A 23,744-nucleotide genomic window follows, 5' to 3' on the forward strand; every position below is an offset into this window, starting at 1 on the left:
ACTGGAGTCCCGGGGAGGAGAGACCCTTGGCGCTCTTCTGGCAGGAAAGCCGGGGAAGCATGGGCAATGGAGTCCCGGGAGGAGAGACCCTTGGTCTTCCGGCAGGAAAGCCGGGGAAGCATGGGTATTGGAGTCCGGCTTTCCTGACGGAAGAGCCCCAGGGTCTCTCCTCCAAATGCCCCCTGCGTCCCAGCCCTGGGCCGTCCCCCCTCTCGCTACAAGGTTGGCGAGGTTCCGGAGATTGGGGGTCTGAGCCGCGGCGGGGGCTCCCCTGTCTGTCCGTCTGTCCATCCCTCTCCGCCTGCCCCCCCCATCCCGCTTTCCTGAAGTGTATCCCACCCCCTACCTAGACGAGAATGGACTCTGGAGTTGCCGGCTGGAGCTGGAGGGAATCCCCTCCCCCTCTTTCTCCCCCCCTCCCTCGAGTAATTCAGAGGTTGCATTAACGGGACGGCGGATCGGCTGCGGAAGGAGGGGGAGATGAGGGGAGGGGGGGCGCTGAAATAACCGGGATCGCACACGAGCAGAAAGAGGTGGGAATCGGAGGGATCCGGACGTGGGAATGCCCTCCCCCCCCCACTCTCCATTCCAGCAACCTCTCCTTCCTTGTCTCTGGCTGCCTGGTTTCACTTCGCTCCGGGGCTGTCATTTTGTGGGGAAGGGGCATCAGCCTCTTCTGGGAAGGTTGCAAATAGTGATCACGTGCTCCCAGGGTGCTGCAACCCTCCTAAATGGGTAGGGGGGGAAGGGGGGGTAGCAAGTGTACAGAACACACAACTGTCCCCCTTTTGAAACCTCCCTCCCCCCCTCCCTCAGCACTAAGAGAAATCTGAACCACAGTAGCAAAACAGAAGCCGCCTTCTTGGGCAGGGATGCCTTGGCACATTCCTGGGCACAACATCTGCTGACTTGTGCAGAGGTTGGCTGGCAACCTACCGGATGTCTGGCGGCACCTTTTTCCGAGTAACACATTTCATTAAAAGGTGTGTGTGTGTGTGTGTGTGCTGTTTGTTGTGAGCATCAGCCTTTTCGTAAAAGTGTGTTACTCGGAAAAGGCGTTCACCTGACCCCTCCTGATTTTATTCATGCCAGGAACTGATCTCTGTCATAAAAATAAATGAGACGTGCCATCCTGGAAGATAGAATAACAGAACAACAGAAGTTGGAAGGGACCTTGGAGGTCATCTAGTCCAACCCCCTGCTCAGGCAGGAAACCTTATACCATTTCAGACAAATGGCTGTCCAGTCTCTTCTTAAAAACTTCCAGTGTTGGAGCATTCACTGCTTCTGGAGGCAGGTGGTTCCACTGGTTAATTGTTCTAACTGTCAGGAAGTTTCTCCTTAGTTCCAGGTTGCTTCTCCCCTTGACTAGTTTCCATCCGTTGCTTCTTGTCCTGCCTTCAGGCACTTTGGAGAATAGGTTAGCCCACTCCACTCTGTGACAGCCCCTCAAATATTGGAAGACTGCTATCCTGTCACCCCTAATCCTTCTTTTCCCCTAGACTAGGCAAACCCAATTCCAGCATCCGCTCTGTTAGATGTTTTTGTGCCAGCCATGGCAGTTCCCCAAAAAGGTCATCAGATGGGAGCAAAGAGGCATCTTTGCTCCCACTGGTGGGTCAGGGGTCCCCGGCCCCTGCAGCCCCATTGGAGAGAGTTAATTGGTAAGGGAGGGGCTGAGGACCCCCATAAAAACACTCTGCTCAGGGGCTGCTCTCTCTCTCTCACTCTTCTTGTTGTCTGCTTGCTTGCTCTCTTGTGGGAGTGATCCATGAGCTCAATCCAGGCATGGATGCCTCCATGCCAGGGAACTCTTTCTCTTTACTCTATCGTTAAATAAAGCTTTATCTGCTTGCATCCCTGCATGCTGCCTTTTTACTTGGAAGCACCTTAACGAACCATCGGTCTCGTGAGGCCATCTCACACGCTCTTCGTATGTTTTAGCCTCATTCATGCAGGGAACTGGTGATCCCTGTAATAAAATAAATGAGACGTGCCATCCTGCAAGATTAATAAAGCGAGTCACTCAGTCAAAGATCACCGATACGGAGAGAGTTATTAAGATTACTAGAAGGTGTTCCCTCAAGGGCTCAAATCCATGCTGGCTTTTGCCCCAGCAGCATCTGAAAGAAAGGAACGTTCAAAGGCTTTGGGGAAAGAGTGAGCCAGTCCTTAAAAAGTTCCCGAGAATGAAGAACAAGTGAGGAAGAAACTCAACATAACCCCTTCTTGATTTTGTTTAGAATAAGACGGGGCAGAGAGAGCTTTCGCATTTCTGTTTTTCAACCTTTCCAAAGGGTTCCAGACTTGAGTTCTGCACGATGGGGTGCGCTCCTGTTCCTTGCTCCAGCTCCTGCCCATCTGGCAGTTCAGAAAGCATGCAAATGCGAGTAGACGAATAGGTACCATTTCGGTGGGAAGGTAACAACGTTTGCCCTTTGGCGTATAGCAGCCATGCTGACTACGTGACCACGGGAATTGTCTTCAGACAATGCTGGCCAAGAAACGGAGCTGAGCACCGTGCCCTAGAGTCGGACACAAGGAACAGGAAAAAACTTTTATCTTTTTTTTACCCTTCAAAAATAAAGGCTGTCCCTGGAATCCTGCAGTATCTGTTTATTGCCCTACCTTGAAGGGTTGGTGTGCATCACCCGGGACTGTTGTGGTCAACCTTTGAAACTCGTCTCAAAGGAAACCAGGTTTATGCACGACACAATTTCTAGGCAGGTTCTCTTCCAGTACTGGGCTGGAGGGAATTGTGAGAAATAGCACAAAGCACCCCCCCCACACACACACACTCCTTCCAACCAGCTCACAATGGCAAGTGCAGCTCAGCAAATCTGAATACACAAGGGTGACTCATCCTCCGCGGGAGGGTTGCTTTCCAAGGAAAAAAATTTCCAAGCATCCATGGAGACCCTTACCCCTGTTTGCCCCCGGCCCAACCACCAGCTTTGTAGACGGATCCTGCATCTGGGATGTGCTTTTAGCAAGAAGAATTCCTGCTTTAAGGAAAACGAGAGAAGGTTTGGTTTTAACCAAAGTTCTTTGTATATACTTTGCTAAAAAAAAAAGTTTTAAAAAGTTTTTGAGGAGCTCTGTAGCCCTCTCTTCTCTTTGGCCATACTTCGTGGTGCTATTCAAAATGAAAAAGAAGAGGTACAGATGGAAAGCTGTCCGGAAAAGGACAGAGGAGTGTGGAAAGTTCTGTGTGCAGGCCAGGTGTGTAATTGTTGCTCTCACTTCTGGCTGCAATGCTGTTCTCACATGTCTGGAACTAAGCAGGTCTGGACATAAAGGCCACGTCAAGTCAATCTAAGATTAATGGCTTTGGTGTGCACCGTAGCAGCTTCTATCTGCTCTAAATTTAGAGCAGTGTTTTAGAGCACTGCTTTAAGATGAGTGGACTTCAACTCCCAGAATTCCCCAGCCAACTCCCCATGGCTGGCTGGGGGATTCTGGAAGCTAAAGTCCACCCATCTTAAAAACAGGCAAGGTTGAGAAACATTGATTTAGACTAGACTGTCCAAGTTAGTAAGATCTTCTCCTTCGATAAAACACAGCTGGCCTGCTTCCCATGTCCCGGCAGGTCAAAAAAGTCAAGATGGTGGACATGCAGCTGAAGATCTGCTTGTGTGAATAAAAAATAGATGGGCTTCAACTACATAGTTTAGCAGCCTTCAGACTACACTTTTAAACAGCTTGGGTTAAGGCTTAGCAACTTACTTCCCCAACCTGGTTAGTGTTCACCTTGGTTTGTTTTATACGGGTCAGCATGTTGTGTGAACCCATCCTATTTGCTTAGTTGATTGATCACATTTTAGCATGCGGGCTGGGGGATTCTGGGAGCTGAAGTATCGTATCTTCTGTATCTTAAAAATTGTCTCCTGCTTGACCAGGGTGTTGGACTAGAAGACCTCCAAGGTCCCTTCCAACTCTTTTATTGGCTTATTCTGCCATGATAGAGAAACCCTGATTTACTGCATGGGACATAAGATATTGATTCAGTAACCAAGTCACTTAGGTGAGTTGGGCTGTGTAGAAATGGGATAAATAAATATATTTTAGGCCTGAGCTGGTTACTATGCTGGATCGGCGACAGGATTAATAGAGAGAACAAAGGAATAATGGGGTGAGTCTTTGCCGCCTTGATAGTATCTGATATCTCCCTTCCTCCATGCCCAACAGTGACCACGCTGAGACTGAACAATGGCTGACCCTAGCAACATCCAGTCAGCGGCTTCTAAGAGCATCCGTCCGTTCCGTTCCAGCGAGGACTATCTCTACGCCATGAAGGAGGACCTGGCGGAATGGCTGAATACCCTTTACGATCTTGATGTCCAGGTGGAGAACTTCATGGATGCCCTGGAGACGGGCTACGATCTCTGCCAGCATGCCAACAACGTCAACCGTATCGCACTGGAATTCCAACAGTCCAACCCAGAAGCTGCTTCTCACATGAGAATCCCTCAGAAGGAGGTGATCTTCCAAGCAAAGAACGTAGTCCCCGGCTCTTTCATCGCTCGGGACAACATCTCCAACTTCATCCAGTGGTGCCGTCAGGAGCTGGGCATCCAAGACGTGGTGATGTTTGAAACCAACGACTTGGTGTTGAAGAAGAATGAGAAGAACTTCGTCCTTTGTCTGCTGGAGGTGGCCAGGAAGGGTTCCAAGTTTGGGATGCTGGCTCCCATGCTCATCCAGATGGAGGAAGAGATTGAGGAGGAGATGAGGGACCACCAGGTGATCTGTGGAGAGCTGAAGACAGAACAAGTGATCCAAGATTTGGGGCCGAAGTCTCCCGTTTACTTGAACAAAACGCAAAGGATAACCTTGTGTGACCTCAAGAACCTGGATGAGCTGGTGAGTTCTTGCATTCCCCTTTGGTTTCATTTGTTGAACATAGCTGCATCTTCCCCCTTTCCTTCGACTTTTCAAGACGGCATTTTGAGCTTCCTCTATCATTCCCACGAAGTCTTCAAGACTGGCTTCTGGGTTTGGACCTGGCTATTCCAATCCAAACTGGCTCCCGTCCTTTGCTCTATTTTCAAAGAGTCTGTAGCTGAGAATGGACGCAGGTAAGGGGAGAGATGGCTGCCCTCTTCAATCTGGTGTCCTCCAGATGGACTCCTACAAGCCCCCACTAAGAAGTCGTGTGGATTTTGGTCCCAATACCTCTGAATGGTCCCAGGTTGAGAAGACTGTTGGTGGTTTCTGAGATATTCTTGATGTGTGCCGGTGTAATTCTTTTTAGGGTGTGTGTTAGTTGTGCTGTATTGGGTTTGAGTGGTCAGGGACTTTCTGATAAAGTTGCGTGGATATCCATTTTGTTGGAACTAAACTAAACTCCTTTGTGTTAATTACAGCGGTTAATGCCATCAAAGAGAAGCTGGAGAGCAAGAGTCATGAGCCATTCCAATCCCTGCCCTGCCCTTGCCCTTAACGAGAGTTATACTCATTATAGGACTCTCAGTGGCTCCATCCAATTCTGTAATCCGTGTTTTAAATTAAATAGATCCCAATGTTTGTAGGACATGCTAAATCCTCTGGTCTAATTCAGTTGGGCCCGCAGGCTGGGCCACCCCATGCTCCAAATGTGTCTTGGCCGTTTCTTTGCTTGAAGTTTTACATCCCTTTTTTCAACCTCTACGTCCTCTTGGCTTTCTCTTTGATGGATGCTGTTCTTGGATTTGGGAGCGAACTGGCTCCTACAGTATTATTTCAAGGTTATCAAGATGCCTCTGGCTAGCTTGATAGAAAGCAGAAGGAGAAGGATGACTGCCTGTCGCTCAGAGAAGATCAGAAATTGTTGGCTACAATATTAGCCCGGTTTGCTGGAGGTGATGGGAGATAGGATGGTGAGATAGGATAATTCTAGATTTAGCTTTTACGTAGTTTAGAGCTTTAATTGTTCTCAGAAGTGCTTTTCCAGTTGTGGTTCTGAGCCTCTTTAAATATTTAATTCAGTCAACGTTGCATTGTTCTGGATGCCTCCTTTTTCCAAAGTGTGTTTGTTTTGGCCACCTTTCTCTGGCGTCGTCTTTGCATCTTTTCATCAGATTTGCAGACTCCTTCATCTCTTTCTCCAACCCTATCTTTAAATAACCCTATTTATATAAATAACCCTATCTACACAAATTTATTTTGCTGGTGGGCATCGTCTTTTTATTCTGTCTTTTTAAGGTACGTTGCCGCGATTGGCAGCTAACGGCGTGCCAGAGTTAGGCCCCAAAGGCTCAGTTAAAATGTGACTTTAAAGGGAGAAAGAATTAGACAAACTCAAGACATACGTTGTTAGTTATAAAGTTTTATGGGAGAACCAGCCAAACAGCACCAGTGGGCTGTCAAAGGACTTGATGTAGCAACAGGAATAAATGAATGAGGGCCAAATTCAGCATATTGTAAAGTCAGACTTTTCCTGATCCACGTTTTGCCTCGGCATCCTTCTTGTCACACCTGTGATTTGCATATTTTTACTTTATCTCATGAAGAAAGCCATTCCCAAAAATAAAATTGGAGAAAGGAATTAGGGGTGGGAGGAAAAAAAACCAACAACTCTCTTCTGCAGCACAGAAAAATGCTTATTGTTCCTTCTGAACATTGCCCTGTGCTTTGGACTGAAAGGCCCACTGTATATTTATTTAGGTTATATTACGTTTGTTTTAGGGTTGGCTTCCCTAAAGCTGCTACTTTAAGCCACAAATCGTTTTGGCCACTGGAGAAAATGTTGGGCTGCTGTATTCATCCCCAAGACGTCACTTTTCCATCTTCTCCTCCGCCCATGTCAACAAGTAGACATCCAGCCCATAATTTTGAGACTGAAATAGCAGAGAATAACAGAGACATTCATCTGTTATTCTTCACGTGGACAAATGTCCCTACGTAGCCAGAGGGCGAATATAGGACGAGAAACAAACCTCAAAAACCAGGGTATTCTCACTACCAACTGAAGGGGGAAAAAATGCTGCGTATAGGAAACTTACACCGTGGCCGTAAGGCAAGGACTACCTGTGTTTCCTCTGCCATGGTGGTCTGTGACACAGCTTTAGGGGTTCCCTACAAGCCTATCCAAACTTAGCTTGGCGAGACAATCTTGAAGTTGCGGGAATGCAACCGCTCTTGTAAAAACTGGGTTTGAAAACAAACAATCCCGAGTACGGTAATTTTGTCTGTGAAGAAATACCGACAAGGGTGTCAGAGTTGAGATTTATCTTCGACCTCTGACATACTGTGGCTCTTGAATGGCCCACAATGCTCTTTTTTCAACCACCTCATCTGCTGTACCTGGAGGGGAACACGTTGTAATAACAGGACACAACCTTGATGAAGTCACTTCTTCCTAACTGAGCGAGCCTCACGGCTAATTGAAGTTTTATAGAAGGCGGCCGCGTCAGCTGATGTCTCTCTTTCCTGGCCCGTCCTGGATAAATTGCTCTTTTTATTTTTAGGTGTGGTGTTCTCAGGCCTTTTATGGGTTTTGCCAACGCAAACTCGCCCCAAGGTACGACACACCCATTGTGCAAAGCAGACGCACATTCAAAGACGGAAATGGGGGTTATTTTCATGTAAAGGGAATCCTCTTAAGAATATTCATAGACAGTTCTGGTGGCAAAATCGATGGGGCAGCCTTTGGCTGGACTGAAGACAAGTAGTTAGCATACGCAGGCATCTTTATTTCATTGTAATATAATCTTGACCGGCGGAGCAGGGCCTGTAAAAGTTGACACTTTCTTGGGTAGATAGAGTTTGCTTGCCTCTCAACCAAGCCCAAGGAGAGTCTCCTTCTGTGATGGAGAGGATGAGAAAGGAAGATAAGAAAAAGAGGGGAGGGAAAGAAAAAGAAAGAGAGAGAGAAAAAGAGAGAGAGGGAAAAAAAGAGGAACAAGGATGAAGGAAGAGAAGAGAGGGAGGGAGGAGAGAAAGAAAGAAGAAAGAGAGGGAGGAAAGAAATGAAGGAAGAGAAAGAAAAAAAATCAATTCAATTCAATACAATACAATACAATACAATACAATACAATACAATACAATACAATACAATACAATACAATACAATATGGATTTCTGTTTTCTGAGTTCAGATAGGATATTTCCTTGCCACAAATCTGGGCATTAAAATTAGGAATGGCATTAAAGACCTAACGAGGTCTTCATTGGGGGAAATGCTGCAAAAAAATCTCTCTCTGCCTTTGATGTTTTTACTCTTTTTGGGGTGGGCAGGGAGAACTTGGGCGAAAAGAGACTGGACTGACTCTTGTCTGGAAATGGTCTCTAAGAGGTCTCTCCGGCTTGAGCAAGGGTCAGACTAGAAGACCTCCAAGGTCCCTTCCAACTCGGCTATTCTGTTATATCCACAAAGACTAGAAAGCTGCTTTTATTTGAAAGAAGGAATGCTGGAACCAGGCAGAAACCTTTAGAAAGCTGCTCTCCAGATCCGGAGGACTTTTTCCACCTCAGCTGGTCTGAAAAATCCTTCCCCCCCCCCGCCCCACCCTCTGCGAGGGCTGGTTGGGACTTGGCGCTGGTTGGCTTCCCGCTGGGGCTGCAGTGCAGCTTCACTGGCTGTTCATTCATCTCTCTGGGTGGGGGTCTCTCTTCTAAGCAACCGAGTGTAAATAAACCGGCTCTTCAACTTTGACTGGATGCTTTCCAGAGCTCTGTCTGGTGCAAAGGAGGAAAAGTACAAAGTGGTCTGATGTGTGTGTGTGTGTGTGTGTGTGTGTGTGTGTGTGAGAGAGAGAGAGAGAGAGAGAGAGAGAGAGAGAGAGAGAGAGAGATCTCTTCAGTCCAACTTTGATTTTATAAATTTACCACGTCATTTTCTTGCAACCACACGGAAGATATTTCCCATTGCCTTCCACTTCCCAGCCCATCCAGAATTCTGGCACCTTCTGGCGATCTGCCATTCGAATTCTGGCCAGCTCCAATCCTGTCTGATCAACTGATGGTGGACTGGACTTCAATGCCCAGAGGTCAACTTCAACTGGTCTTCAATGCCCAGAGGTCCCCAGCCAGCATACTTTATTATATGTGTGGACTTCAATTCCCAGAATTCCCCAGCCAGCATGGCTTAAGAAGCATGGACTTCAACTCCCTAGCCCAGGGGTAGGCAACCTCAGCTCTTTTATGACTCATGGACTTCAACTCCCAGTCATAAAAGAGCCGAGGTTGCCTACCCCTGCCCTAGCCAGAGCGTGCCTTAAGACGTGTGGACTTCAACTCCCAGAATTCCACCATCAGCATGCGGGCTGCGGAATTCTGGGAGTTGAAGTCCACTCAACTTAAAATCCTCAAGGTTGAAAACCATAGCTTGAAGTCCTAACCAAGCCCGACTGTGCTTATCTCCCAAACTTGGGCACAGTTGGCAGGAAAGCGCTTCTCGCCATGAGCCTGTCTGGAGAGGACAGGAGCCAAGGCGGATCTTTTCTGATTAAGCTTAACATTCCTTTTTAATTTCCAATTCCTTCCCTGCCCTGATTCCTTGCTAAATCTGCAGCTGGCAGATGGGTGACCTTTTTGTTGCGTGCCAAGGGACCGGACTCAGCTCCGGACGGATGGGACCCAGCTTCCCATCCGATGCTAACCAAGGACCGGCTGGTCTTGGAGATGACCCTTCTCTGCAAATAGACGGCCATCTGCCAAATTCCTAAGCCCGCTGGATTTAAATTCCTTTCAAAGGATCTTTTTAATTTTCTTCTTTTATTACGGCGATGGCACCGGGAAAAAAAATCATGTTTATCCCTAGGAAGATGCTTCAGGCTCATTATTTAGAGCCAGATGCTGTCATGGGGTCTGTCTTAGAAGACAGAAGAACAGAATTGGAAGGGACCCTTGGAGGTCTTCTAGTCCAACCCGCTGCTCAACAGGGAGGCCAATACCATTTCAGACAAATGGGATGTCCAATCTCTTCCTAAAAACCTCCAGTGTTGGACCATTCATCATTTCTGGAGTCAAGTCTTTCTGCTGGTTGATTGTTCTCACTGTCAGGAAATTTCTTCTTGGTTCCAGGTTGCTTCTCTCTCCTTGATGAGTTTCCATCCTTTTTTGCTTCTTGTCCTGCCTTCGGGTCCTTTGGAGAACACCTTGACCCTCCTCTTTTTTGTGGCAGCCCCTGAGATATTGGAAGGCTGCTATCGTGTCACCCCTAGCCCTTCTTTTCATTAAATGAGACTTATCCAGTTCAGGCAAGCCGTTCCCGTTCGGTTGATTTTTTTTTTTGTAACGGCTTACTTTGCATCTTAGGGCTGTGTATGAAACAGGGACGTGGTGGCTCAGTGGGTTAGGACGCTGAGCTTATTGATCAGAAGGTCGGCAGTTTGGCAGGTCGAATCCCGAGTGCCACGTAGCAGAGTGAGCGCCTGTTACTCGTCCCAGCTTCTGCTAACCTAGCAGTTCGAAAGCATGTAAAAATGCAAGTAGAAAAACAGGGACCACTACGGTGGGAAGGTAACAGCGTTCCGTGCGCCTTTGGCGTCTAGTCATGCCGGCCACAGGACCACGGAGACGTCCTCGGACAAGCGTTGGCTTCTTCGGCTTTGAAACGGAGATGAGCTCCGGCCCCTAGAGTCAGAAACGACTAGCACGCATGTGCGGGGGAACCTTTACCTTTACCTGTGATTTTACAGTGCTTTTTTTGTAAAAGAAAAAGGTGCCGAAACTCACACATGTCATACAGCCCACCTTGCCTACCCTACAAGGTTCCATCCAAAAAAAGGTGCCGGAACTCCGTTCTGAGCGTTCTATGAGAAAAAAAGCCCTGCCTGTGAAACAGGAGGCAGGGAAGGAATCTGAGCAAGTGTTAGGATGGCTCGCAGTGAAAAGTCTGAATCGAACAGAGCCGCCCTTTTCAAACTTGGCAACTTTAAGACGGGTGGACTGCAACTCCCAGAATTCCCCAGCCAGCCAACCAACCAAGATGATGAGACAGGAAGTCCAAGTTGCCTTTCGGGGCGGGGCGGGGGGGGGGGTAAAGCTCTTTGGGGACAGACTGGGTCCAGCTAATGGAGGTTTTGTCTTGGCAGCGAAGAAGGGGTTGGAGAGAAGGGTCTTTCGCCCCTTTGGGACCAGACAAATCAGAGGACTTTTCTCTCTGCCTTCTTCTCTCGACCTTCCGGCCTCTTCTGCTCGTAGAGCGAAGGAGACGGCTTGTGGCGTGTCAGCGGGTGAATTGAACGATTAATCCACTTTCCATCCGGCTGGGTTGTTTGGAAATGGATGCCTTAAACATTTCTTTCTGATTCGTAAGAGCCGGCTGCCTGCCCAACGCTTCGCTTTTATGGGCATCGGGCAAACAGAGCAGGAACTGGGAAACACCCTGACTCCTTCCTTTCTCTTTCGGTGGAAAGAAAGGTTTTGTCATGGAGCCCGGCCAGCTGCTTTCTTCCCAGGGGTTCCGCAGAGACAAATGGTTTTTCCCCTGGGGATGCGGGACTGCACGATGCTTGAAGGTGCCAGAACAGCAAGAATCAGAGAAAGAAAGAAAGAAAGAAAGAAAGAAAGAAAGAAAGAAAGAAAGAAAGAAAAAGGAAGGAAGGAAGGAAAAGAAAGAAAGAAAGAAAGGAAGGAAGGAAGGAAGGGAAAGAAAGAAAAGAAAGGAAGGAAGGAAGCAAGGAAGGAAGGAAGGAAGGAATGGAAAGAAAGAAAGAAAGAAAGAAAGAAAGAAAGAAAGAAAGAAAAAGGAAGAAAGAAAGAAAGGAAGGAAGGAAGGAAGGAAGGAAAAGAAAGAAAGAGAAAGAAAGAAAGAAAGAAAGAAAGAAAGAAAGAAAGAAAGAAAGAAAGAGGAAGGAAGGAAGGAAGGAAGGAAGGAAGGAAGGAAGGAAGGAAGGGGAGGAGGAAAAAGAGGAGAAGGAGATGGAGAAGAATTATTCCCAGAATTCCCCAGGCATCACGGGCGGACTTCATCTCCCAGAATGGCAAGGGATTTCTGGGAGCTGAAATCCACAGGCCTTTAAGCCGCCAAGGTTTTTAAAACAGGGTTTTAGGACAACGTGGACTTTGGATTCTCCCTCCGCCCTAACTAAATATTATTGGATCAGCCCTGCCAGATTCTTCTTTTCTTTTCTCTTGTTTTGGGCAACTCGGGTGCACTAAATGTAAGGGGGGAAAAAATCGGGTTGCTTTTCTTTCCTTTCTCTCTTTCAAATGAACAGGAAAAAAATAATAATAATCTTTTTCTTTGCTTTCCGTTTCCTCTGCTAGTAAGAACCCTCCCAAACGGACTTTGGAAAATTCCGCTGATCAATTTTGTTCCATCCAGGGACAAAAAAAAAAAAAAGAGAAAACTCTTCATTTTCCCACCGGGAGGGACCTTGTGCCTGCTTTCAAAAAAACAATGAGCTCACTTTCCCCGAAGTCTCCAGGTAGTTTTTAGGGAGGCAGACTCATAAAAACCCAATAATTGAATTGGCAAAGAGGAGAGAATAATCTTGCGTCAACCCTGGAGGTGGCTGATCACCACAGATTTGGGGATCTGCAGCCACAGGGCCTTGTGGAAAGAAACTTTAAAACAAGCACTCTTAAAGGAAGCAATAAATAGTTTAGTGAGCAAGTGTTTCTCAGCCTGCTTTTATTGCTGCCGTTCTTGTTAGGGATAAATGCAGAGACCGAAGATGACACCCTTGGAAAATAAATAATAATAATGAACTGGTGATTTATGGGTTTGGAGATTAGAAGAGCAGATAATGGTAAGAAGGAAGTGAGGAAGGATAACTTATGAATGCTGCAAAAAAAAACCAAAACAGATTAATAATAATAATAATTTTATTTATATACTGCCCTTCTCCCGAAGGACTCAGGGCGGTGAACAGGGCAGATATATAAAAATACAAAAATACAAAAGTTAAAAAAGAATTAAACATGTGCCCAGCTAAAAACAATAAATACATATAATAAAATGAGAATAAAAAACCCAAACCATCCCCCATCAGGCCAGGCCGGCTTGTTCAAATAAGAATGTCTTCAGATGGCGACGGAAGGAGATTAAAAGCCACTTTGATACCACCCTTGCTTTTTCTTTTTCTTCCTTTACATTTTTTTTTCTCTGTCTCCTTTTTTTGCTTGCTTATTATCACCTTTTGGGCTTTTCAAAATTGGTATTGTTTTTATTCTGTTAATTTTTTATTTTTTTTAAAAAAAAAGATGACACCCATGGAAAATCTTGTACAGGCAGTCCTTGACTTACGACGACAACTGAGTCCCCTATTTTTGTTGCTAAGTGAGACAGTTGTTCAGTGGCTTTTGCCCCATTCTGCGACCTTTCATTGCCACAACTGTTAAGTGAATCGCCGCAGTTGTTACGTCACACGGTCATTAAGCGAACCCAGCTTCCCCCCTGACTTTGCTTGTCGGAAGGTCGCAAAAGGGGATCACGTGACCAACCCCCCCGGGATGCTGCCACCGTCATAAATACGAATCAGTTGCCAAGCGTCTGAACACTGATCACGAGACCATGGGGAGGCTGCAACGGTCGTAAGTGTGAAAAACCCTCATTAGCCCCTTTTTTTCCGTAACTTTGAACGGCCGCTAAACAAACCATTGTAAGTCGAGCAGTGTCCCTGTAGCTGCCTGATTTAACCGCTGTGTTTTTCCTCTATTTCTCCAACCTGGTTTGTTTCCCGTCCCTCCAGGTAAGAGAGATCCTGGGCCACTGTACCTGCCCGTCCCAGTTCCCCATGGTCAAAGTCTCGGAGGGGAAATACAAAGTCGGAGACTCCAACGCGCTCATCTTCGTCCGGGTAAGAGCTTCTGCAGCTACTCTCTCTCTCCCTTTGTGCCAGAAGGAAAGCCTGAAATATATATAAGGTTTGCTGCCTGAGCAGGGGGTTGGACTAGATGACCTCCAAGGTCCCTTCCAACTTATTATATATATATAATAATATAATAATATTATATATATATATATATAATATATATATTCCCCGTGCTGCATCCTATATTTTTACCGGGGTGGGGGAGCAGCTGTGCTCATTTTCACATGCCCGAAGAACAGCAGGAAACAGATGTTGCTAGCAGAGCATCTGCAGGAGGTTAATGACCCCCTTTGCAAGAGGCTCCTTCATTATGTCCCTCTTTGAGCCACCCAGCAATTCGTTCCAGCTGTTTTCAGGGACGGCTCTGCGTTTATGCCACGCTGCCTGCCCCCCCCCCACTACCCCGCGCAATCCTTCAGAAATAGGCTTTTCTTCAGAAAAATAAATAAATAACATAACAGTATTGGGGAAAGACAGCAGCCAGGGCCGTGGAATGGGCAAACCAGAGCGGGGTGAAGGAGCTGAGCTGAGGGTCTGGAAAGCACCACCAGCCAGGTCAGATCCACGGATCATCTGGCACAGATTTATATAAGCCGGGGACGGGTGGGGGAGGCAGGGAAGGGAACCGGGGCTGACCCAGCGCAAGGGGGAGGAATCAGGCCAGGGCTAAAGAGCCGGGTCCCTGGAGAGGCTTCAAAAGCTCTGCCTCATTCGTCCCCTGATCCTCAGGTCTCACCCTTCTCTGTGCAAAAGTCCTTTGCTGCTTTCTGCCTCTGCACCCCAGCAGAGGCCAAAAGGGATGGAGGGGGGGGCTTCATCCCACCCCCACCCTGATATCTATTGCATGGTTCCAGCGACAGTTTTGATAGTATACACACACGTACATTCCCTGCACCCTCCTACAGCTCTCTTTTTCCACAACCTAAACCGGTGCATTTGCAGTCAGATGTTACCTAGCAGGGTAATGAAACGTCTGCAAGAAAACCACCAAGCTCAGAGAACATCAAGGACCCTCCAGTCCATTTTCTCTCCTCCTCCTCCTCCTCCTCCTCCTCCTCCTCCTCCAGTTCCTTCTAGCATTGATGAGGTTACCCAGGGCTTTTTTTTCTCATAGAACGCTCAGAACGGAGTTCCGGCACCTTTTTTGGATGGAACCTTGTAGGGTATTATTTATTTATTTATTTATTTATTTATTTATTTATTTTAATTCCATTTATATCCCGCCCTTCTCCGAAGACTCAGGGCGGCTTACAAGCTTAGCAGTAAGCAAGGCATGTGTGACATGTGTGAGTTCCGGCACCTTTTCCTTTTACAAAAAAAGCACGGAGGTTACCTAGTAGGTTAACGAAACATCCGTAAGAAAACAACCAAGCTCAGAGAGCACCAAGGACCCCCAGAGTTCAACCCTCAGCTACAAATGTTTCCTTTGAAAGTTGGCTTATACCAATTCAGATGACCCACAGCCCCCTTGTTTTTTTATTGCTGGCAATTTCCGGCTTTACCTAGAGAGATTGTGCGCCCAACGGAGAATAATTTGACCGCAGAACCCGTAGGCATCCAATCTGATGAAGCCCTTACGACATTCTGGAAGGCATGGATGCTCAGCTAACGTTCCAGAAAATATGCACAAGGAACATAGACATGGAAGCTGTTTGACTGACCCCAATTGCATTTTGCCCGGCGTGCACATTTTTTTTCATTTAAAAAGTCCCCGTTTCTGCAAGGCTGCTTGAACTACGGTCAGGCTTTCTATATCTGATAAAGTCTATCAACGTTCTGCCCTGAAATCTTGGTGTTGGGATGTTGCTGGGACGTTGGGCTTAATCGCCACTCTGAAAGCAGGGTGTGCAAGATCCAAAAGGATGGGTAATGGCCTCAATGGCCTGTTTTATCCCCCGTCCCCCCTCTCTCTCTCTGCTTACCCAGCCTTTCAGATTACATTTTCTAAGCCTGTAAGATCAAAGTGAAATCTGCACGGTGGATGGAAGGAAGACATTTCCCCCCAATTCTCCTTCATTACGACGTGGTTCCTTTTTTTTTTTTTTTTGCAGTTTTCAGTAAGGATGGCTGCAAAACAATCCCCGAAAGATTTTGGAGGCCTGCGCGAGAACACAGCTAGGATAAAAATAAAAGTCATAAGCGAAGATAATCTCCTGCCCTTTCATGTTATTCCAGGCAGGATTCTTGTCCTGTTGTATGGTGCTTAATGACAGAGCTGGCTTTTTAGGATAAGTTTACACAACCAGATGCTGCTGTTTGATAGCGTGTGCCAGCAAAGTGAGGACCATCTCTGAAATTGGGAGATTTGAGACGGCTATTGTCTGCTTCAAGAAAAGCTTTGAAATTGCAGCCTTTAAATTCTGGGTATTTCAACGAAGCCTTTTTTTTTCCCCCTGGGCAAGGATTTCCAAAGACGACAAGCGGCCTTTGAGAAAATGTTCCACGAATAGTCTCAGAATGTACAGACGGTTCTCACTTACGGCCACGACTGAGCCCAAAGTTTCCGTTGTTAAGCAAGGCAGCGGATAAGTCAGTTTTGCTCCATCTTACGACTTTCCTAGCCACAGCTGTTAAGGGAATCACCGCAGTTATTAAGCCGGGGACACGGTCGTGAAGTGAAGGTCGCAAAAGGGGATCGTCTGACCCCACGGACATTGCAACCGTCATAAGTACACGCCAGTGGCCACCAGTGTCCTTATTTTGATCACCTGGCAACGGAGATGCTGCAACATCCCTATGTGTGAAAAAAGGGTCATAAGTCATTCTTTTCAGTATCATTGTAACTTTGAGCCGTCACTAAACAAGTGGTTGTAAGTTGAGAACAGCCTGCCTGGTAAAGCCAAAAATGCAGAAGCGTTATTTGCCTTCAGAAGATGACCCCACCAGCCTGGTCCAGTTCTGGTCCTCGAGCCACGCCGAAATGGCACAACTGTGAGATGTTATTTCAATTTCTTCCTAGGTTCTCCGCAGTCACGTGATGGTCCGTGTAGGCGGGGGCTGGGACACGCTGGAGCATTACCTGGATAAGCATGACCCCTGCCGGTGCACGTCTGTCTGTAAGTACCTGGGGGGAGGAGGGGCTTGGTGTCAGGGAAGGCATGCAAGCGTCACGCGTGAAGAATCAGGGCCATACAATAAGTCCCAGTTAAGATAATTTATTGCTTATGCCCAGACAGGTGAGTCCTCAAAATATGGCCACAATGAAGCCCCCAAATTTCTGTCGCTACGGTGGGCAGGACAGTGAATCTTGCCCCTTTTCTTGTAGTAACACGTTTGTTAAATGAATCTGGTTTCCCCCCTGACTTTGCTCGCCAGAAGATGGCAAAAGCTGACCTGGCCTGATGGGATGAGGTTGGGTTTTATAAACTGATCTTAACTTTTTAATCTGTATTAATTTATTACGGGCATTGCTGTTTAATTACTTTTTAATTTTTGTATCTTGTTTTTTATTATGTATTGCCCTGTTCACCGCCCTGAGTCCTTCGGGAGAAGGGCGGTATACAAATTAAATTAATAAAATAATAATAATAATAAAATGTGATCCCAGGATCCCAAGGTTTAGGCATCCTTGGCCAATAGCTTCCATGGCTGGTAGCTGCTGCCTGTGAAGCACATCAGGCCGGGCCCTGAGTTCAAATGCTACCCTATGCATGTCTGACTGTCTGTTTGTCTCTCTCTCTCTCTCTGTGCGTGTGTGCCTGATGCTACCTCAAACAAATAGAGAGGGGGGGTCTCAACGTCAGCAGCAAAAGAGAAAGTTGTTTTTAAAATTTCCTTCCGCCTGCAAAGCATGGCGGTGCTTTGGACACATGCTGAATTTTTAGGAGCATCCAGCGTTTTTGGAAAGAGCCCAGTTCATGCTCTCGTGTATCCCCGAGGGGTTAACCGGACGCTTCCTGTGAGAAGAAGGCAACAGGAAACAATATTCGTCCCCAAAATGACATAATTAAAAGGTCTTTTCCAACTTGAAGGCTCAAGGCAGGATGTTGGTTCGAGGCAGCATTGCAATGGCGCCCCCTGGTGGCTGCTAGCCACCAGACATTTCTTGATTGATTTATTCTTTTTTTCCCTTACTTTTTAAAAATGTCCCGCAAGGCTTGCAGTTCCTCTCTTGACACTGCAGCTTTCCTCCCTAAACGAAAAGTCGCAAGAGAGCCAGTTTGGCCTCGTGGTGAAGGCACCAGGCTAGAAAGCGGGAGACTGTGAGTTCTAGTCCCACCTTAGGCCCAAAAGCCAATCAATCTCAAGATTGAGCGTGGCACGGCTGACTGATTTGGTTATTCTTTCTCCCTTTTTTTTGCAGCTCACCGTCTGACCCAGGGTCGGGGGCTCGGCTTCTCCCCCCAGAAGACCAGCGGCCTAGCCAGTCCCCAGGCAAACAGCCCCACCACTCAGCGTCGGGCTGAAGTGGTGGGTCTGCACAAAGCCTCGGAGGGGGAGAAACGGCTCTTGGTTGGAGGGGACCCGACTCAGCTCAAAGGAAACCGTCCTCCCCCCAAGAGATCTGGGACGGCTACCCCACCAAGGCAGGGGTCGCTGGTTCCTCCAAGTGGAAAATTTAGCGGGGCAGGACAGACGGGTGCCAGCCCTCTACGGGGGTGCACATCCCAAGCCCACCAGGACGCGGAAGAGTCCCATCTCTCCGTCAGGTAAGTCGTGCTGAAAGGGGCTGCTTCTTGAACGTCAGGTTGCAGTTCTGGTCGTAAGTCTGAAGACAAGAACTTTATCCTGAGACGTCCCAAAGAGGCTTTTTCACGAGGCAGCTGGGCTGTCTTTTTTTTTTTTTTTTTTGGCTTTGAAGACGTTTCGCTTTGCATCCAAGAAGCTTCTTCAGTTCTTGGATGAGAAGCGAAACGTCCTCAAAGGAAAAAGAAGGAACGTCCAGTTGCCTGGTGAAAAAAAGCACCTTTGGGACAGCCATGAGCCGGATGACGGAGAATCTCCACAGACCTTTATCCCGAGACTTGTGAGCTTTGGAAATGAAATGCAACAGCCGGAAAAATCCCCCATTAAAAACCTAAAGAAAAGAATTCATGATTAAGAATTAAACGAGAGTATTTGATCCCGGGCTCAGAGATCACGATCGGGGTGACTCATAGTAAATAAGAATCCGTGCAGGCTTTCGACAAGTAAATTACAATAACTGAGTGCTCTGAACTTGAACTTCACTGTTGTTTAACCTGTTAATTAGTTTTTCTTTCCACACAGGAAATGTATGATAGATGAGTTGGGTTGCAAACAGATACACAAACTTATAAATTTGGGACCTGCTTTGCAAAGGGGGCGGGGGAAGCGATTATTGTTGCAATGGGTTTCTCAGCATTCAACTGGACAGGGAGGGAAATAGGCGAAGACTTTTCGCTTTTCATACAAGAAGCTTCATCGGTTGAACTTGGATGAGAAGTGAAACATTTTCTTCTTCTTCTTCTCCTCCTCCTCCTCCTCCTTCTCCTCCTCCTCCTCCTCTTCTTCTTCTTCTCTTCCTTCTCCTCCTCCTTCTCCTCCTCCTCCTCCTCCCCCCCCCCTCCTCCTCCTCCTCCTCCTCCTCCTCTTCTTCTTCTTCTTCTTCTCTTCTCTTCCTTCTCCTCCTCCTTCTCCTCCTCCTCCTCCTCCCCCCTCCTCCTCCTCCTCCTCCTCCTCCTCCTCTTCTTCTTCTTCTTCTTCTCTTCCTTCTCCTCCTCCTTCTCCTCCTCCTCCTCCTCCCCCCTCCTCCTCCTCCTCCTCCTCTTCTTCTTCTTCTTCTTCTTCTTCTTCTTCTTCTTCTTCTTCTTCTTCTTCTCTTCCTTCTCCTCCTCCTCCTCCTCCTCCTCCTCCTCCCCCCTCCTCCTCCTCCTCCTCCTACTTCTCCTTCTCCTTCTCTTCCTTCTTCTTCCTCAAGGAAAAACAGTCCATCTGCTTTTTTTGGGGGGGAAACACTTTTGAGACCGCTATGAACTGGATGACTGAGAATCTCCATAGACACAAGTCCTGCGGAGTTTGGGGACCCCAGGCTTAGACAGGTAGCAGAAGAGAAGTTGTAGCCACCCCCAGCCAGGTGTTGGGGAAAAAAGCAAAGCAGCCAAGGGTGACTCACTCAAACCACAGAAGCAGGATAAGGCAGAGAGCCCGTCTGACGTGATGACAATCTTTCCCCAGACTGCTTTCTCAGCCAGAGCTATGAGTAAACAGAAGGCTCTTTGGTTATCTCTTCCACTAATTGCTCCATAATGGACTTTTAAGTGGAAAGGGAGGGTTTAAAACAGGAGTTTGAAAGAGAAACGGGAGAATAGGAGCCCCTTTTCAGACAGCCACGTGAGGGGAAAAAAGGCAGAAGCTTCTCCCTGGTTTGTCGACAAAGAAGCTTCCAGATTCTTCCTGGTTTTTTTGTTTCTATTTTGCTGCGGTAGATTGTGGCTGTCTTCCCACCGTGTCTACCAAAGGGCCTGGTTTTCCTGCAAAATTTGGCAATTGCCCCGTTTCAGCAGAATCTCCGCTTGCTAGACTTGCACATCCAAAGTGTTAAATTTGGCACCTTCCTTAGACTTAGAAGAGATGAGCGACTTTGCCAGGCTTCTTACCTCAGGGCAGGAGAGACAAGAAGCAACGGATGGAAACTCATCAAGGAGAGAAGCCACCTAGAACTAAGGAATCTCCTGACAGGGAGGACAATTCACCAGTGGAACGTCTTGCCTCCAGAAGTTGTGGGTGCTCCATCACACAAGAGGTTCTCAAGGGGAGACTAGACAGCCATTGTCTGGAATGCTGTAGGGTCTCCTGCAGGAGCAGGGGGTTGGACTGGATGACCTCTAAGGTGCCTTTTGGCCCTATGATTATGTGTTCTAAGTGTGGCTGCTCCATCACGGGAGGTTCTCAAGAAGAGACTGGACAGCCATTTGTCCAGACTGCTATAGGGTTTCCTGCTTGAACAGGGGGTTGGACTAGATGACCTCCAAGGTCCCTAGGATTCTAGGATTCTTGGAGGGAGGGTGGGAGGAAGGAAGAAAAGAAGGAAGGAAGGAAGGAAGGAAGGAAGGAAGGAAGGAAGGAAGGAAGGAAGGAAGGAAACTTAAGTGCAGAGAGTAAAACGTGATGTGTCTTAAAGGCTGCCATTCTTTCTTGCAGGACCCCGAGAGCTCGGCGTCTTTCCGGAGACAGCGACTCCTCCTCCTCCTCCTCTAGGCACAGTGCCAGCTTGGGAAGGAAGCGGCACGAGGAGGCCAGCCTGGCCCTCCGGAAGGAGGCTGGGAGGCGCATCTCCGAGGGGCCAGCCTCCCAGCTCCATGCCAGTCCCAAACGGCAGCCAGCCAGCCGGAGCCAGTCCCGAGACCGTCTCAGCTTGTCCAAACCCTCGGCGGTGCCCAGGAGGATTGAGTCCGAAGAGCGAGGCCGTCCCCACGCGACAAGCCGGCTGAGCAAGCCTGGCCCGCAGAGCCCTCGTCCCCGGGCTCGCAGCCAGGGAAGGCCTGCAGGAGAGCCCGTGTTGCTGATCAGCCGAGCGAAGGACGGACAGCACTCCTGGACACGGGCAGACGAGCCCAAGGAGAACCCCGGGGGCTCTGGAAGAGCCACCCCCAGGACCAAGAGTCCGGCAAGGGGTCATCTGACCCCGCTGGGTTCCCGAAGCCCTGCCCCCACCAAGCGCAGGGGTTCCCTGCCCGCCACAAAAATGGCCAATCCCTCCGTCCGAATCCCTCCACCAGCCCCGGGAAGACAGCGACAGCCCTGCTTGTCCGGACAGCGGGGGACGGTGAGGCAGCCCCAGGCGGGGGAGAGTGGGCCCTCCAGACAGCCCAATGAGGACGCTTTGGGACAGGAGCTGGAGGCCCTGGCGCAGGCTTTCCGCACCCCGTTGCGCCTCGACCCGAGCCAGGAGCAGCAGCTCTACCGGCGCCTGGAGGAGGAGTTCCTGGCCAACTCTCAGATGATGGGCTTGGAGATGGATGAAGAGCTGGATCCGGGCAGCCAGGCCTGCGACGGTGCCCGGCTCTTGCCCACCAATCCGGACCAAGGGACCGCCGACTCCGCCTACTGCTCCTCCAGCTCCTCCTCTTCCTCCCTCAACGTCTTCAGCAAATACGGTCTCCAAGCAGAGGAGTCCAAGCGGAAGGCAGCCCACCAGGGAACCGGAGGGTCTGAGCTGGCGGCTTTCCAGAACGGCTCGCCTGAGGCTTCCGAGCTGTGGGACTCGTCCGGGTCCCGCGAGCGAAGGAGCCGCTGGAGGAAACCCGTCCTTTCCAGCTCCTCCGACGAAAGCAACTGCTACCTGGGTCTCAACGACGTCCAGGAGGTCCAGGAGGGTCTGGAGCTGACCGAGTCTCTGGCCGATAGCCCCTGGGTGCCTGGGGAGCTGGCTCCTTCCCACACAGAGCTGAGACCCTCCCTCCAGGATGGCACATCCCCCGCGGCCCCTATCCTGGAAGAAGTCATCCTCTCTACCCAGTCGTCCCTGAGGAAGCCCGACCGCGTGCCTTCCAGCTCCCCGATGAAGCTGTGCCCGCAAATTAAGCCTCGTGCCGACTCCCAACCGGACAAGACCCCTTCCAAAATCCCCACTCCCCTCAGCTACAAGGCGTCCGGAGGACCCAAGGCTCCAACAGGAAGCGCCTCTTCCAGGGACAGCCCAGTCAGAGGCCTGTCGGAGCGCCGGGGCTGGGCGGCCTTCCACCACCTCTTCTCCTCTTCCTCTTCCTCCTCCGGGGAGTGTCCCGGGGGCTCGGTGGAGTCTGCTGTGGCTGATGAGGGGGCTTGGGCCTAGGGCAGCCCCGCCCAGCCCTCCTAACCCCTGCACCCGCTTCTGTGGCCCAGCCCTCTCTTTCTCCCGCTGCTTCCTTGGACCTCTTCCCAGTGTGACTTTGTCATATGCTGCTGTCCGGAAGAGAGTTGTGTTTTTGGGGTGACGGGAGGAGAGAGGGACCAGGGGCGGGGTGGGGGTGGGGGGTGGAGAAAGCCTGAGATTGCAAGGGTCCGTCCTTCTATATTTTAATTTTGGAGTGCGAGGCTGGGAGTTGGCAGAGGTTAGTGCCGGGAGGCTTGGGCTGCATGTGTGTTGTTTGGGGTGCGTACATGTGTGAAGCATTTGTACAGGGAAGTCCTTTAACACTGGATACTAGAGGGAGCGTCAGGGCTAATATTCACTCCCTTGGTCTGTCACTGTCCAGCTTCTGCCATCTTGGTATTTTTGTAGCCGTCTAAGCTCAGTACAAGGAGTCCTCGATTTACGACCAGAACCTCTATCACTCTTAAGTGAATCGTCACCAATTTTACCACCGGTTTTGCCACCGTCATTAAGCAAGTTCATCCCTCCCCCCCGTTAGAATCCCCCTGAAAGGGTCACAAACAGCAATCACTTGAAACCCCCTTTCCCCCGCCACCCCAGAGGCTGCAACCACAGTAAATATACTGGCGGACAAACATCTGAATTTGGATCACATGACGTTCATAAGTGCGAGGATCCGTTGCGAGTCACGATTTTCAGTGCCGCCGTAACCCTTGCTGAAAAATGATCGTAAGCCGAGGACTTATTTGTTAGCACATCTGTCGGCTTCTCCCATTTCAGCAAAGCCCGGGGTTCTTTCGGACCCCTCGGGAGAGAAAGTCCAGCATGAAAGCTGACCCCCAAGACTTAACCTCATCAGAGCTTCTTCCTTGTGGTCTGGCTGTGCCACCATTTTCGGGAACAGGGTTTTAAAAAGCGGAAAGGAGGGTGACTTTGATTGTGCAATGGCAGTTGCCCTATTGATTTTTTGGGGGGGGGCTCTTCCCTCTCTCCACCCCCACGCACCTACCCCTATTTCTGGCCCTCCAGCCAGGGAGGCAGCGTTGTTGGGTCTACGACAATTTGACTGCCGGGCAACTTGCTACGGGACAAGAGTTACACTAATATCAAAGAAAGGGTGGAGCAGAATCATGAAAGAAAGGAGGCAAAAAAAAAAGGAGGGACAGAATGAAATGCGAATGGCGCACAAATTAAAATATTTTTTTAAATTTATTTATTTTAAAATAATTAAATAGAATTGTTAA

At 48.8% G+C, this 23,744-nt stretch overlaps 1 protein-coding gene across 1 annotated transcript; it reads left to right on the plus strand.

Annotated features, from left to right (window-relative positions):
* The first annotated feature begins 3,819 nt into the window (after positions 1-3,819).
* GAS2L1 (growth arrest specific 2 like 1) lies at positions 3,820-22,627 on the plus strand. The gene is made up of 6 exons (XM_083373808.1): positions 3,820-4,024; positions 4,189-4,863; positions 13,623-13,730; positions 16,705-16,801; positions 18,049-18,394; positions 20,847-22,627. Exons 2-6 carry the CDS (start codon positions 4,210-4,212, stop codon positions 22,477-22,479), a joined length of 2,838 nt encoding a protein of 945 aa, XP_083229934.1. The 5' UTR covers positions 3,820-4,024; positions 4,189-4,209; the 3' UTR covers positions 22,480-22,627.
* The last annotated feature ends 1,117 nt before the right edge of the window (positions 22,628-23,744 follow it).

Source organism: Vipera ursinii (genome assembly GCF_947247035.1).
Source record: "Vipera ursinii genome assembly, chromosome: 14".
Classification (NCBI taxonomy): domain Eukaryota; kingdom Metazoa; phylum Chordata; class Lepidosauria; order Squamata; family Viperidae; genus Vipera; species Vipera ursinii.

Excerpts from the sequence above, each read along its gene's own strand:
- GAS2L1 (XM_083373808.1), top strand. The coding sequence starts at position 4,210 with ATGGCTGACCCTAGCAACATCCAGTCAGCGGCTTCTAAGAGCATCCGT. Across the intron at positions 4,864-13,622 it reads TCAAGAACCTGGATGAGCTG|GTAAGAGAGATCCTGGGCCA; the intron begins GTGAGTTCTTGC and ends CCGTCCCTCCAG. Across the intron at positions 18,395-20,846 it reads GAGTCCCATCTCTCCGTCAG|GACCCCGAGAGCTCGGCGTC; the intron begins GTAAGTCGTGCT and ends TCTTTCTTGCAG.